The sequence below is a fragment of the Camellia sinensis genome, chromosome 13 (assembly GCF_055761805.1).
Source record: "Camellia sinensis isolate YWXY chromosome 13, ASM5576180v1, whole genome shotgun sequence".
In the NCBI taxonomy this organism is placed as follows: Eukaryota; Viridiplantae; Streptophyta; class Magnoliopsida; order Ericales; family Theaceae; genus Camellia; species Camellia sinensis.
This window is the reverse complement of record NC_138973.1, coordinates 152725383-152739723: the sequence shown is the minus strand read 5'-3', so window position 1 is coordinate 152739723 and position 14341 is coordinate 152725383. Positions and strand designations below refer to the sequence as shown.

Below are 14341 nucleotides of genomic sequence, written 5' to 3'. Positions count from 1 at the left end.
ACATTTTGAGTGTATTTATATACTGTTTTTGGGGCTTCCATAAACTGTAAATGTGCATATTTTTGGTCTCTCTTCAATTTTGTAGAAGGACATTTTTCAGTTTGGGCTTTGCATATACCACTTGCCTCTTTGGCCACCTTTTGGCCTATTTTCTTGCATAAGAGCTTAGCCATATCTATGCTTGTTTTGGGGGTTTTTACAGTTCTGTAATGTGGCTTATTTTTGGCCCCTCTTCAATGTTGTTGAAGGCCCCTAACCTGTTTGGGGTCAGCAGCTGTGAGTTGCTTCATAACTTCATATTTAGGGCCATTTTTGCATACTAGTTTTGCCCTATTTATGTTTGCTGTTTGGCCATGCTTTGAACTGGAAAAATGCTTATTTTGGGGCTGCCTTGCTACTTTCTATTCATTGCATGTCCATATTGTGCATGTTTGGTATAGCTATAGGCCATTTCGGGTCCCAAAATTCATGTTTCGGGACTATTCCATGCATCGGGTGTACTTTCGCCTCATTTCGGGGCTGTTTTCCCCCACATTTCAGTGCTGAAATCCCATTAGCATGTTTGCATATCATTTTCCATGCCATTGCATTGCATATGCCATTGCCTCGGTTTGCGTGCCCGTGTGCACACATTTCGAGGCATTTCATTTTCATCCATCGGCCTCTTATGTGAGTGCGGCTGAGGCTCTCTCATGTTAGTATAAGTCCATGTTGCATTCTATATGCCATTTTAGCCATATTGCATTGTATATGCCATTGCCTCGATTTGCGTGCCCGTGTGCACGCGTTTCGAGGCACTTCATTTTCATCCATCGGCCTCTTATGTGAGTGTGGCTGAGGCTCTCTCATGTTAGTGTAAGCCCATATCACATTTCCATGTCATTTACATTGCGTATGTCATTTTCTCGGTTTGCGTGCCCGTGTGCACGTATTTCGAGGCATCTCTTTTTTATAACATAGTGCATACTAGGTTATATCTTAGATCGCATTCTGTCATTTTCTCGGTTTGCGTGCCCGCGTGCACGTATTTCGAGACATCTCATTTTCATAGCATTGTGCATACTAGGCTGTATCTTAGTTGCATTCATGCATATCATGCATATTGCATCGTGTTCGGGATAGAAGTTAGCCCGGGCACGGGAAACGAGGTGCGTTTCGTACTCCAAGTGACGGAACGTGTCTCAATTCCCAGTCACCGACACTCCGGATTATCCATGATGGAGTTAGGTTCTTGTTGTGTTTACACGTACATTCATTCTATATTAAGTTGCACATTTCGACTCCTCTGCCATCATGCATCGATATGCGTGATGGGTGGCACGAGGATCGAGGCATGCATATATCTGTGAAAATACATTGCTATGCCCCTTTCCTGCTCTCTGTTGCAGCAAATGAAGAATCAGCAAACTTCTGGAGTTTGGCGCGCTTTCCAAGAAAAATCACAAAACAGAGGCTAATTGGGGCATCCCAGTGGATTTCCGCGCAAGGCAGCCCAGACATGCATCATTCATCAGGAGCAAGGCAGTCCCTGGCTTGCACGCCAGTTTTACAACTTTCTTAGTTAATTTGATTAATTAATTAGGAATTTGTATATTATTTGGACTGTATTATTTGGACTGTACTATTCTTTTATTCGGGACTGTATTATTTATTCGGACCCTCTGCGCGAGGGCATAACTGTAATAAGTGTGCGTGTGTGTGTTGTATGTCTTCCAACCCCACGTCTTTCTCCATTTTATTTACCAGCTTATGATGGTTAGATTAGGGTATATTTCAATTAGCATACAGTATGATAGCATGTTTGCATTCATTCATCTGTTTTGCATGCACCGGGCTCCGCGCATCATACTAACTGCATTTGTATTTCAATTCCAAGTTGAATACATGTTAGCTGTAGCATTCCATATGCCATGTTTAGAATAGCCGAGCCTGCTATAGTTTGCATTCTTGCATGTGTTGCATTAGGCATTTCTGTATACTTAGGATTCATGCATGATTTCTAATGAGTTTTTGTTTTGGCTTGGAGTACTCGGTGAGTTTTATGCTTTAGCATCCTTGCATGCGTGTGAGTGACTGCCATGAATAGCATGCTTACCATGAGGCAATATGCTTATGTGATATAATTGCCTGAATGCCTGTGAGTGAAGGTTGGGTCACTTGGATTGGAATAAATCATCAATTGTTTGTTTTAGGCCCACTAGATAGTAGCAAAAACATCTTTTCCTAAGCCCACCTGAGGGTGGCAAAATCTGCATTTTAAGCCTACTTGCGAGTAGCAAACCATCTTTCAAAAATAAACATGAAATGTTTTGTTCCAATTCAGGCGACCTGGTCTATACTTATATGCTGTGTACATCACATAGGAACCTAGGCTAATAACCGGAATAAGGATACACAAAGTTTTCAAAAATAGATATCATGGTTAGTAGAGACCGATCTTTGATCGGGCGAGCGGGGGTGCTCACGAAGTGACCTTCCCCAATCGTACCCAAGTTCCCGAGCCGAGGCAACTTTGGTGATGACGAACACGTGGCCTTAGGCAACGAGTCAGGGTTTCCTAAATTTCCCAAAATAAAATATTTAGGTGGCGACTCTGTATCTGGCAAAGCAGTCCATGTTTGGCACTTCTTTCAAAAAATCTGTTTTCTCAAAACGATTTGCCGGATTTGGACTCTTTGGTTCAGACTTAGAACCGGGACAAATTTGAGAGTCCTGAGCTGTAGTGACCCCAAATGAACGGAACGGGAGCTCGTTCCTCCCGGGAGCGTTCGGGGACGTCTACAGCCATCAATTCTAATTTATAAAACAAAATTATAATTAGAATTTACACTACACAAAAAATTAAACCAAATTCACAGAATTAAATTTTGTAAAAAATAAAAGAAGCAAGAATTTAACTTTTATTTTCCAATTAATTTGGAAATAAAATAAAATTTTATTCAACCAAATTAATTCCACACAGGAAATTAAATTCTGTAAAATAAAAGAAATAAGAAAATAACTTTTATTTTTCAATTAATTTGGAAATAAAATAAAATTTTATTTAACCAAATTAATTCCACACAGAAAATTAATTTCTGTAACACTTCAATAATTAAAATACTAAAACAGAATATTAAATAATGAAAACTCAGAAAATAATTTCTAAAACCCAAAATTAATTTCTAAAAAAATTCCACAAAAATATATTCTGAATTGTTAATGACACCAGTATCGTACTACTAGTTGTCAAAGAAAATAGACAGTATATTACTACTATCTGTCAAATAGCATATAATCACTATTTGTTTTTCCAACCAAAATATTATTTTGTAAATCCACAGAAAATAATTTTCTTAAAAGAAGAAAGAGAAAAGGAAATAAACGAAAAATTCTATAAACAGAATAATTCGAATCTGTCTTAAGATTGTTGGAACAATCTTCTGTGTAAATAAAATAAATTGAAATAAAACCAAACAAATAAACAAATAACGTACCGAATTTATTTATTGAACCGAATTAGAAGAAAATTCAAAGACCAAGTCGAGTGTGTGACACTCTGTCCTTAAGACAGATTCGCCCCGCTACGGTACTTACGATTGAGTGGCGTCTATCTCCCAGGATACAATGATCTTCACAAATTGTAGTAGTACTCCAAATAATTTGTTCGGCGAACCAAACCTATGTTCTAACTCTCTGAAATTTATACTAAAACTAATATGAAGAATAATGCAAAAAATACAGAATTTAGGACAGCAAAAAGACAATCATCCGACTGAATTTCGGAGTTGCTGGATTGCTGGATTTAAGGCTATATATATAGGCAAAAAAACTCTGCCCCGAACAGGTTCCAAAAAGTAGTAAAAAGGTGCACAATAAATTTGAACCGTTGCTTGAACTCTTTTTTCAAAAAGTTTAAAAAAAGGTACCGTTTGTAAGAACAAATTTTCAACCAATTTGAAAAGTGATCCGTTGGAGAACAGTTAAAGTAACTGTTGGATCTTTATTATTTAAACCATTTGAAATATATATATATATATATATTAAACTATTAGAATAGTTTAATAAATAAAGAAAGAGGTACAAACTTTAGGAAACAACTTAGAAATCTAAAATTTGAATTTAGAATTAAATTAAATTCTCATAATTACAAATTTTAGGAAACCACTCAGGAATCCAAAATTTGAATTTAGAATTAAATTAAATTCCCACAATAAATGTTAGACCCGAAAACGACGTCAACTTCTCATTCACTCATAAATGGTTTTGACGTTCCATCTTTACCGTGTGACTTGCCACGCGGCAAGGAACACTTCACCTCTTTGAACCCACCCCAAAAGACGTTTGGGGCCCAATCAAATTTGGATTAAAAAATATGCTTATATTAAACCATTTTTCCAACAATAACAACAACCTAACCATCTACTCCCTCCGTCCCATAATATTAGTCCCTTATTCCATTTTTCATTGTCCCAAAATATTAGTCCCTCTTCAAAAATCAAGTACAAAAATAATATAAATTTCCCATTTTGCCCTTCTTTTAAATTCATAAATAATATAAAAAGTACAATTATGACATTGATATTCTCAAAAAAGTGTACTATCAAAGGGTAATTTTGGAAAACCAACTTTTTAAAAGTACAATAATTGTACTACCAAAAAAAATTGAATTCCCCAAAAGGGACCATTATTTTGGGACGGAGGGAGTATTTATAGGTTTCTAAACCGTGTATGAAACGTGTATTGAATTTCATAGCTTAAGTGCTAAGCTTCTCACTTGGTTCCAGTTCATGGTTGGTGGTAGCTTCCATGAAGCTTCATCTTCTTCTTCAAGCTTCTCTTCTTCCATCTTCAGACAGCTTTTGGAGAGGGGTGGAAGAATCAAGTTTATTCTCCAACACTACAAGCATCAAAGCAATAAGCAAAAGGAGTTTTTGTCTGATGCCACTGTTGGATCCAACATTTCCATATTTAATTGAGTTGGTTCAAAAGGACTGTATCACGAGATGGACCCCATAACCAACCGCAATGAATATATGAATATAACTATTCTGTAATTAATTCTGTTTAATATAGTGTGATGATTAGTCCTCAAAAAAAAAAAAAAAAAAAAAAAAAAAAACTATTCTGTACCAGCTTACAGATGTGCCTTTAATTTGTTTTTGTTTTTATTTATGTTTGGTTTTTCTTTTTTTATGAGGGAGAAGTGTGAGAAAAACACAACACTACAAATAGCAGTCACGAGATATTACAAGACAAAAGGCCAAACCCCTTCCTAGGGTAGGGAGTTGATGACTTTGATACACACCAACCCAACTCCACAACCTTTTTTACTGTAATAGATCAGAGCTTTTAAGCAAAACCAAGCTTCATTTTTCAGAACTGGCTTTCTCTCATCTCTTTGCCTTACACATTTCCTGTGTGAATAATGGCTTCTTTACACCACTCATTGAAGTTAGTACTCCTCCTCTCTTTTTCCCTCATTGCCCTCAACTTCTACAGTATTTCCGTACAAGCCCTTAACATCAGCATTCAAGCAAGTTCTACCATCTCTCTGGTTAGTTCTTCGTCAGCATCTCTTGCTTTACTTTGTTTTCTTTCATTTTCACTATGCTATTATTCATAATCTCATTGTTATGACTTACTTTCTTTTGTTCTATATTTTTTTTGTAGGCCAAAGAGTGCAGTAGAAAATGTGAATCAGAGTTCTGTAAAGGTACTTTATATTTTGGGGTTCAAACATTTCTATCATCATCATCTTCTTCTTCTTCTTCTTCTTCTTCTTCTTCTTCTTCTTCTTCTTATTTTAACTTGATTTGATAGTAGATTTTATTTTAGGATTTTATTTGATAGTCGGTCCTCGAAAGTGTATGTATTGTCGGTCCAAAGTACGCACTTCTTTCTGTAAATAAAAGTGTAACTTATCAAGTAATTGAATGGCAGTGGCACCATTTCTAAGATATGGGAAGTATTGTGGGCTGCTATACAGTGGATGTCCCGGGGAGAAGCCATGCGATGGCCTTGACGCTTGTTGTATGAAGCATGATGCCTGCATTCAAGCAAAGAACAGTATGTTTGATCTCATTCCATTCCTTTCCTGCCCAAGGATTTCCGGTCCCCAAATAATTCTGTCATCCTGTCTCAAATCACTCACAACTATTAGATCATATGAGAATCCCAATATACAAAAATCTCAAAAATCTCAAGACATATCTAATGATTGTGAGTTATTTAGGATAAGGAGACAGAGTATCCTTACTGTCCTTCCCTCAATAATGCAGATCATTTCTCTTCAGATATTTTTCTAATTATTATTAAGATTTTGTTATTATGTATTTCTACTAATCTTACTTGGTTGATGAGGCACCCTTTTCGGATAAACACCAAAATCGGCCTAATTGACATAAGGGTAATTTGGTCTCCTAATCTCCCCAATTAGAAATCCTGTTCATATAAAAATCAAGAATTTGGATCAGAAAAAAAAAAAAAGGATATTTAGATTTGCATTGTAATTTCCAATCCCCCCACTTGGAATGCATGCAGGTCATGTTTGTTTGGGCGGACTGGATTAGCATTCCCATGACTAATAGTCCTAGGACTACCAATTCGTTGGATTATGTATCCTATCTTAACTAATAGTTAAGTTTAAAATAATTAATTTGTACTTCAATTGTTTAACCAAACATCGGATTAATAATTTTATTGGATTATTAGTCCAATCCCAAGCTCATGTCCACCCAAACAAACATGACCGCAGAGTTCAGAAAATATATTGAAGATGAATTTGAACAGTTTCTAATTCATTTTTAATAGGACAACTCAATACTGGGAACTTTCGGTAAAATGTGAAGGCTTCATTAATTTCTAGTTTCTTTCTCATATATTTTTTTTTTTAATATGAAAAATAATATATATTCAAAATATATAAAATAAATATATATTTTTAAGAGGTACATACAAAAGACGACGAAACACGTGACAATGCTATTTATCTTGAATAATAATCTCAATAAATTTCATTTCCTTTCCTTTCCGTATTAATACATGTGTTTGGTGAGTTACAGGGCCCAATAGCGTAAAAAAGTAGGAACATTATTATCTATTGAATGCCCCCATAATGGTATGGGTGTAGTGCAAGTTGGCACATGCAAGTGAGAAAAATCGAGCCCACCAACCAACAATTAATAAGTGGGTGGTAAATATAGAAGCAATTAGTATCATTAACGCCACTACTTCTTCAACCAACCAACAATTAATAAGTGGGTGGTAAATATAGAAGCAATTAGTATCATTAACGCCACTACTTCTTCAATTTGAAATCGAATTAGACAAGACAGTATTGTTGAGTTGTGGGAGGCTTGATTCCAAGTCCATCTCAATAATTCAAATAATTAATATATAAAGTTCGTCGAATATATCATCCACACAAAAAAATCATGTTGATCAGATATAAATAGTCATTTGATCGGTATGAATTTGTTTCAACAGTAATTATGATTTTTAAAATAAATTGTAGACACAAATGTAAGCTAATCAAATGGCTATCGATATCCAATTAACGTAATTTTTAACAGAAATGATGTATCCAATGAGCTTTACACATTGAACGGTTTGAATTATCGAAATGGACTGAAAATCGAGCCCACCATGATCCAACAACACTGTCCAATCTTTTTCCGGACTGGAGAGAAGCTAAACCCATTAATTAGGTCTCGTTTGGCAAGTGACTTTTTTAGTCAAAAAGTTTTAAAAGTCATTAAAAAAATCAAAAAACTAACAACTCATATTAAAAAATCAAAGATTTTATTTTCTTTCTACTTTTTGTACATCTTTTCGTAAAAAGTCAAAAAGTCATCATAAACATACTAGTTTTTTTTTACATTACATTTTAATCAAAAAGTTAAAAAGTTAATAAAAAATCTTTTTCCAAAGGAGGCCTTAATATGTAGTTTTACCCGTTCATGTGGTTTTACTATGCAATTGAGTTATGCAAATGTGTTGTGTGCAGATGACTATTTAAGCACAGAGTGTAGCGAGAATTTAATAAAGTGCATAGACAAGTTCAAGAGATCAGGAGAACCGACATTCACAGGGAACACATGCTTAGTTGAAGATGTTACTAAACTCATCACTCTCGTCATCGATGCTGCTTTGCTTGCTGGAAGATATCTCCACAAGCCTTAAATTCCTTCTCTTATTATCTCATCATCATCCTCTCTCTTCTTTTTTATTTTCTCAACAAACAAACAAAAAAAAAACACTTGCACTCTATTCTTGCTAGCTGTGTCCAACTTTTTTTTTTTTTTTTCTTTTCTTTATTGTCACTAGAAATGTGACATAGATGCACGTGTTTCTCACCTCACTCCACTACTTCTGTTCATCTATTTATTCTGTCAACTACTTTTTCTTTTTATTTTTTTTTTAGAAGAAAACTGAACCTTTAAAAATGCATATTCCAAATGTGAATGACAAGATTAAGGCATGTTTATTTCGACTGACTTGATTAGATGAGATTAATATCTGTAAGATTGTTAATCCAAAAACTATCAAGAGTATTTGAGAGAACTTGAGGGCTGTGTTTTGATGATTATCGGATCATCGAATCGACCTAATGATTTTCATGGATAATAAACACAGAGAATCTTAGAAAATAAATTATTAGGATCATCGAAACGGGACACGTAATGGGTCTCATGGGCCTCTCAAATTCTCTCAAGTTCATATTTTATTTTTATTTGAAAGAAGCCCAACCCATTATGAATTCCTTTAAATTGTGTATCTTATCTCTATTTAGATTAACTCAAGATTACGAGGGGATGGAAAAATCTTATTAATTTGGTAATTTAATTAATTTGTCTGAACTTCTCTTTAGTTCTTCATTTTCTATCCCACCACCCTCTTCAAATATAATAGTTCCTTATATAGAGGATACCATGTCATGATGGACTAAGTTGTTAGATAATGTCTCAATAGGACCACATAATTAAACGTGGTGTTATCATTTATAAGAAGCCTACAATTTAAGTGATTCAATTTAGTTAATAGGCTTAAGGGTATATGTGTTATGGACCTAATGTGTAGATACTAGTTGTATAATTTCTATTTCTATGAGGGGCAGAAATAGAAATTAAAACATATTGGTTAAAGTTGGTTTTCATTCCTTTTGAACTTCCACAACCTTTCAGTTTTGAAAACCAATAGATAGATATTAAAACCAATAATGGTTAAAGTTGGTTTTCATTCCTTTTGAACTTCCACAACCTTTCAGTTTTGAAAACCAATTACAACCTTTAAAAGGTTATGGTCCCTATTCCTTCCCAAGTGGAAAAAAAATAAGAATATTGCCATTTTTCTTTCTAAATCCTCTCAAGGAGAAACATAAGGCACCAAAGGAGAAAGGATTAGAAGGCAATAACATAATCAATAACAAAGAGTTCATTGATAATCACGCTTCCGTTTAACCGTTCATCAATGGATTCAGGTATGTCATTTTGTCTTGATTTCTTGATAATACACATGGTAAATGATCCAAAGTGTAAGGTTTATGTTCTGAAATTTATGTTTACAATTGGTATCAAAGCATGCATATCATGTGTCTTATCAGAATTGATATGCTTTATTCATTCTATTTAGTTTCTTGGAATCAGATTCTGAATTTTTCTTATGGATGTAAATTCTGTTTTTTCCTGTTTTGTTCTGTGAAAATGGCAATCTGTTTTCTGGAATTGTAAAATGATTCGGTGGGCAGTTTTTTTTTTTTCTCTCAAATGGATGAACATCATGTATTTATAAATATATAGGTATATCTTGCGATTTGATCGGTTTAATTTTGAACATCATAAAAAAAAACTATTTATTTTTTGGACCCGTCAATTTTATTTATATATGTATATATATAATTGGAATTGCTTCAGATTATATAACATATACTGGGTCACAAATTTAGAAATCTTTAAATTTAATGTAATTTCATACAACGTCTACAGAAATTTAATTTTCTAACACTCTCAATATAAGTCAATTCAAACAAGATGTCACAAAAGTGATCTCTCTTGTCTAGATTGTTTTATATGGAATGTTTTGAAGTTCATGTCTGTGTATCTCATGCGGGTATTTATCGGTCCAAAGACATGATTAAGACTTGGCAGAATTACACACACATTTTGTGGTGATAAACATGTGCCAATTGTCAAGAAAACCTAATGTGAATAATAAATCCATCAAAAGATAGATTTGTTATTTGACATAACTTATTATCAATGTTTGATCATTACAACAAGAATACCACTTACAGTTAATATCACTACCCAAAGACTTGGTATTAATGTTGTGCTAGGTATCTTGAGATGTTGTCATTAAATTACTTTATTTAGAGATTATCTGTTTGGTAATTTAATGTGAGCATAATTGTTTATTTATGCCGAACGATCACGGGGTTACAAGTTTTATGATCCCACAAATAGGTCAATATTTGAGACGGGAATTGCAACATTTTTTGAGGATGTTGAGTTTGGGGGGAGAAATCCAGTTAGAGACATTGTCTTTGAGGAGGAAGCAGGAGTAATCCCACTTCCTACTACTACTTTTGACCAATCACAGGTTCCTATACCAGTCATTGCTCGAGAAGTAATTTCGGATCCTCAACCAGACAATGTTGTTCAAGATAATATAGTCCAAACCCCCATTCAAGATGAGGTAATTGTTCCTGAGGAACAAACTCTACAACCTCAACCTCAAGAATCTGTGCCATTAAGGCGATCCACCAGAGAAAGGAGATTTGCATTTTCAGATGATTATATTGTATATCTCCAGGAACATGAGGTAGAAAATGGAATGTCGAAAGATGATCCAATCAACTTTCGTCAAGCCATGGAAAGTTCCAACTCTCATAAGTGGATAGAAGCCATGAATGAAGAATATAAGTCTATGCAAGACAATAAAGTTTGGGAACTTGTCTCATTACCAGTTGGTGCGAAGCCCGTAGGTTGTAAATGGATATTTAAAACCAAAAGGGATTCAAATGGTAATGTGGAGAGGTATAAGGCACGTCTTGTAGCCAAAGGCTTTACTCAAAAAGAAAGAGTGCAGAGTAGACAGATTTCCATAGAGCACATTGGGACAAACTCCATGATAGCGGATCCACTTACGAAGGGACTACCACCCAAGGTCTTTCATGAGCACACTGCTCAGATGGGTGTTGTTCTATTTGAGAACATTCTGGTTTAGTGGGAGTTTGTATTTATATTACTGCTTTATGTCAGCCTTGAGTTTTATCTATGTAATTAGATTAATTTCTGCAGAAATGAAATATTCAGTTTATTACGCTCTGTTACGTACTGTGAAGTATTGATCTCAATAAAGTTAAGTAGGACCAGTTGGAAATAGGCATGTATGAATCACATCACATGTAATTTCCATGCTACGCATCCATGATTGATCTATGTCATTTAGCTGTATTAGTATACGTGACCATTGGTGGGTCGAGTTACGATTGATGTAACGAAGACCGCTTTGATCCTATATTAATATAGTTAATGGACAAGATTGTTTGAATACCCTCAAGTTATGATAACAAATTTCTGAGCTCACTAAAGTTAAGCACATTTTTCAGGATACATATGTGGTCCAGTGGGAGATTGTTAGATAATGTCTCAATGGGACCACATAATTAAATGTGGTGTTATCATTTATAAGAAGCCTACAATTTAAGTGATTCAATTTAGTTAATAGGCTTAAGGGTATATGTGTTATGGACCTAATGTGTAGATACTAGTTGTATAATTTCTATTTCTATGAGGGGCAGAAATAGAAATTAAAACATATTGGTTAAAGTTGGTTTTCATTCCTTTTGAATTTCCACAACCTTTCAGTTTTGAAAACCAATAAATAGAAATTAAAACCAATAATGGTTAAAGTTGGTTTTCATTCCTTTTGAACTTCCACAACCTTTCAGTTTTGAAAACCAATTACAACCTCTAAAAGGTTATGGTCCCTATTCCTTCCCAAGTGGAAAAAAAATAAGAATACTTCCATTTTTCTTTCTAAATCCTCTCAAGGAGAAACATAAGTCACCAAAGGGGAAAGGATTAGAAGGCAATAACATAATCAATAATAAAGAGTTCATTGATAATCACGCTTCCGTTTAACCGTTCATCAATGGATTCAGGTATGTCATTTTGTCTTGATTTCTTGATAATACACATGGTAAATGATCCAAAGTGTAAGGTTTATGTTCTAAAATTTATGTTTACAATAGTTTGAACCCCAATTTTATTAGCTAAATATTGAATTTTGTACTTTATTGAATTATTAATCCAATCCTAAGGTCCTATTCACCCAAAAAAATCTAGCCAAAAAGTATGTTTAAGATCCCTTAGCCTTAAATTTACTCTTAGAGATTGTTTGAAATTTGACTTTTTAAATAATTTTTTGACATTTTATAAAAAGACATGAAAAGACATTTTTTTTTTTTTATAAAAAAAAGGTCAACTTTTGTATTAATTTTTTTATTTTTTAGTTAATTTATCTAGTTTCCAAATAAAGCCTTAATGATGTAAGAGAGAGTTGGGCTTAAGTGATTGATTTTCAAACAAATCTAAAGTGAGTGATGCACACAAAATTTAGAAATATTTTTAATTTTATTTTTATCAATTTAGAATTAATATTTGATTAAATATCTTACATATTTTTTTTGGGTTATCAAAATTTGATTAGGATTAAAATAAAATAAAAAATGTTCATAAATCTAAGTTGATGGGTGTGTTAAACATTAGGTCCAACTTTGATTTTTATTGGTTATAAGGACACACGAATGGCACTTTTGCTTGGTAAGTCAAAACATGTGGTGATAAGGACAATTCTTCGTATTTTTTCCCTTTGTGTATATGTACGGGAGCAAATATTCTTCGTTTTTGTACTTCTTTCATCCAAGCCTCGCATTACTTTGAATGATGTCGTTCAACTTGAAAACACGACGACTGTGAGCTACCAAGCGGGTGTGCTACTAGAAATCCCCTCCGACGACCAAGTTAACACCCTTAGAGAGAGGAAAAAGACAAAAGTGAAGGTAGCTCTGTGTAAAAAAAGTTTCAAACTTTTCGCATGGAGGCACCGCAAGGCTTATATAGCTTGTGCGCGCACTACACTACCTTGCTCATCATTTCTTGGACACATAGATATGTTATCCTCTCTTCGTCTTACATGTGTGTGTGTCAGTACTGCCAAATAGCATTGACAAAACAACCAAACGATATGGACTCGTACGAACAACATGATCCTTTCCTCGTACTCCAATTAGGCCACGTAGCATGCTACTACCAAGCTAATTCTACCTCGGTCAGCCTCAGATATCCTCAAGATTGTAATGGCTCTACCAGGTTGTCGCGCACGGTTTTCCCAACACGGCTTGCTCAGCTAACAACTTTGTTAAGCCTCGAATAACCCTTCCGTCAGAACTCATAGCACGGTCGAGAGCTTTTTCATCCTCTCAACCTGTCACGACCCAAACCCGTCCCTATAGGTTTAGCATCGTAACCGGCCAGTAATCATTGGATTATTAAAGGCCTCTTGACAAAATAACATATAATTAGGGGTTGCGGAAGCAAATAGCAATTAATCAGCATCCATTGAGCTGTGTAGACCTATATGAGACAGAAAAATTTTAAACTTTATATAAACGCACATACACATCATCATATATATACATATATATAAGCTAGACAAAAGGGGACTTAGCTCTATTTACAAAATACACAAAAACTTGTCTAGTTGAACAGGAAAACAAAATTTCAACTTATGCATTTAGCCATATGTAACAACCCTCACCTTACTCTTGTCATACTTGCATACATTCTTGCATGATCTTGCTTTGTTATGTTAATTTGAAGGTTTTGTCTTGCCTTGATTTGCTTAAAGTTGCTTGCATGATTTTGTTCTTTGCTTAGTGTGTGTGTGTGGCCGAGGTCGCCTTGAGCTTAGTTCGCCTTTGAACCCTTGTACTTAGAACTGTTTTGAGACCTTGGTCGACCCCCACCTTCACCTCGGGCATTTATTGCCGAGATGTTTTGCACCTTGTGAACCTTGTCTGCAGGCAGGTATGGCCTAGGCCGAGATGTGGCACACCCCGACCAAGGTGTGGTACAGCTTAGTCAAGTGTCGTCCTCCCTAGCCGATGTTTTGTTATCCTGTTGCTGGATCCTTGATTTGAGCCGATGTCATTTCTTGCCGATGTATCTTGCCGAGCTTGCTGCATACGCTTTGTCAGAGACCTGTCTTATCTATCAATCACCTTTTTGAGCTGAACCAACCCGATAACGCCACGTGTCCGAGCTGATTGTTAAGACAGCTGGCAGACCTTGGAACA

At 34.9% G+C, this 14341-nt stretch overlaps 1 protein-coding gene and 1 long non-coding RNA gene across 2 annotated transcripts; both read left to right on the top strand.

The window, feature by feature from the left end:
* Positions 1 to 4774: 4774 nt before the first annotated feature.
* PLA2-ALPHA (Phospholipase A2 family protein) lies at positions 4775 to 8471 on the top strand. Its single transcript, XM_082903761.1, has 4 exons — positions 4775 to 5536; positions 5653 to 5695; positions 5923 to 6048; positions 7988 to 8471. Exons 1-4 carry the CDS (start codon positions 5408 to 5410, stop codon positions 8161 to 8163), a joined length of 474 nt encoding a protein of 157 aa, XP_082759887.1. The 5' UTR covers positions 4775 to 5407; the 3' UTR covers positions 8164 to 8471.
* LOC145806500 (uncharacterized) lies at positions 6060 to 7140 on the top strand. Its single transcript, XR_014349791.1, has 2 exons — positions 6060 to 6522; positions 6737 to 7140. It is a non-coding gene; the product is annotated as an uncharacterized LOC145806500 (long non-coding RNA).
* Positions 8472 to 14341: the final 5870 nt, after the last annotated feature.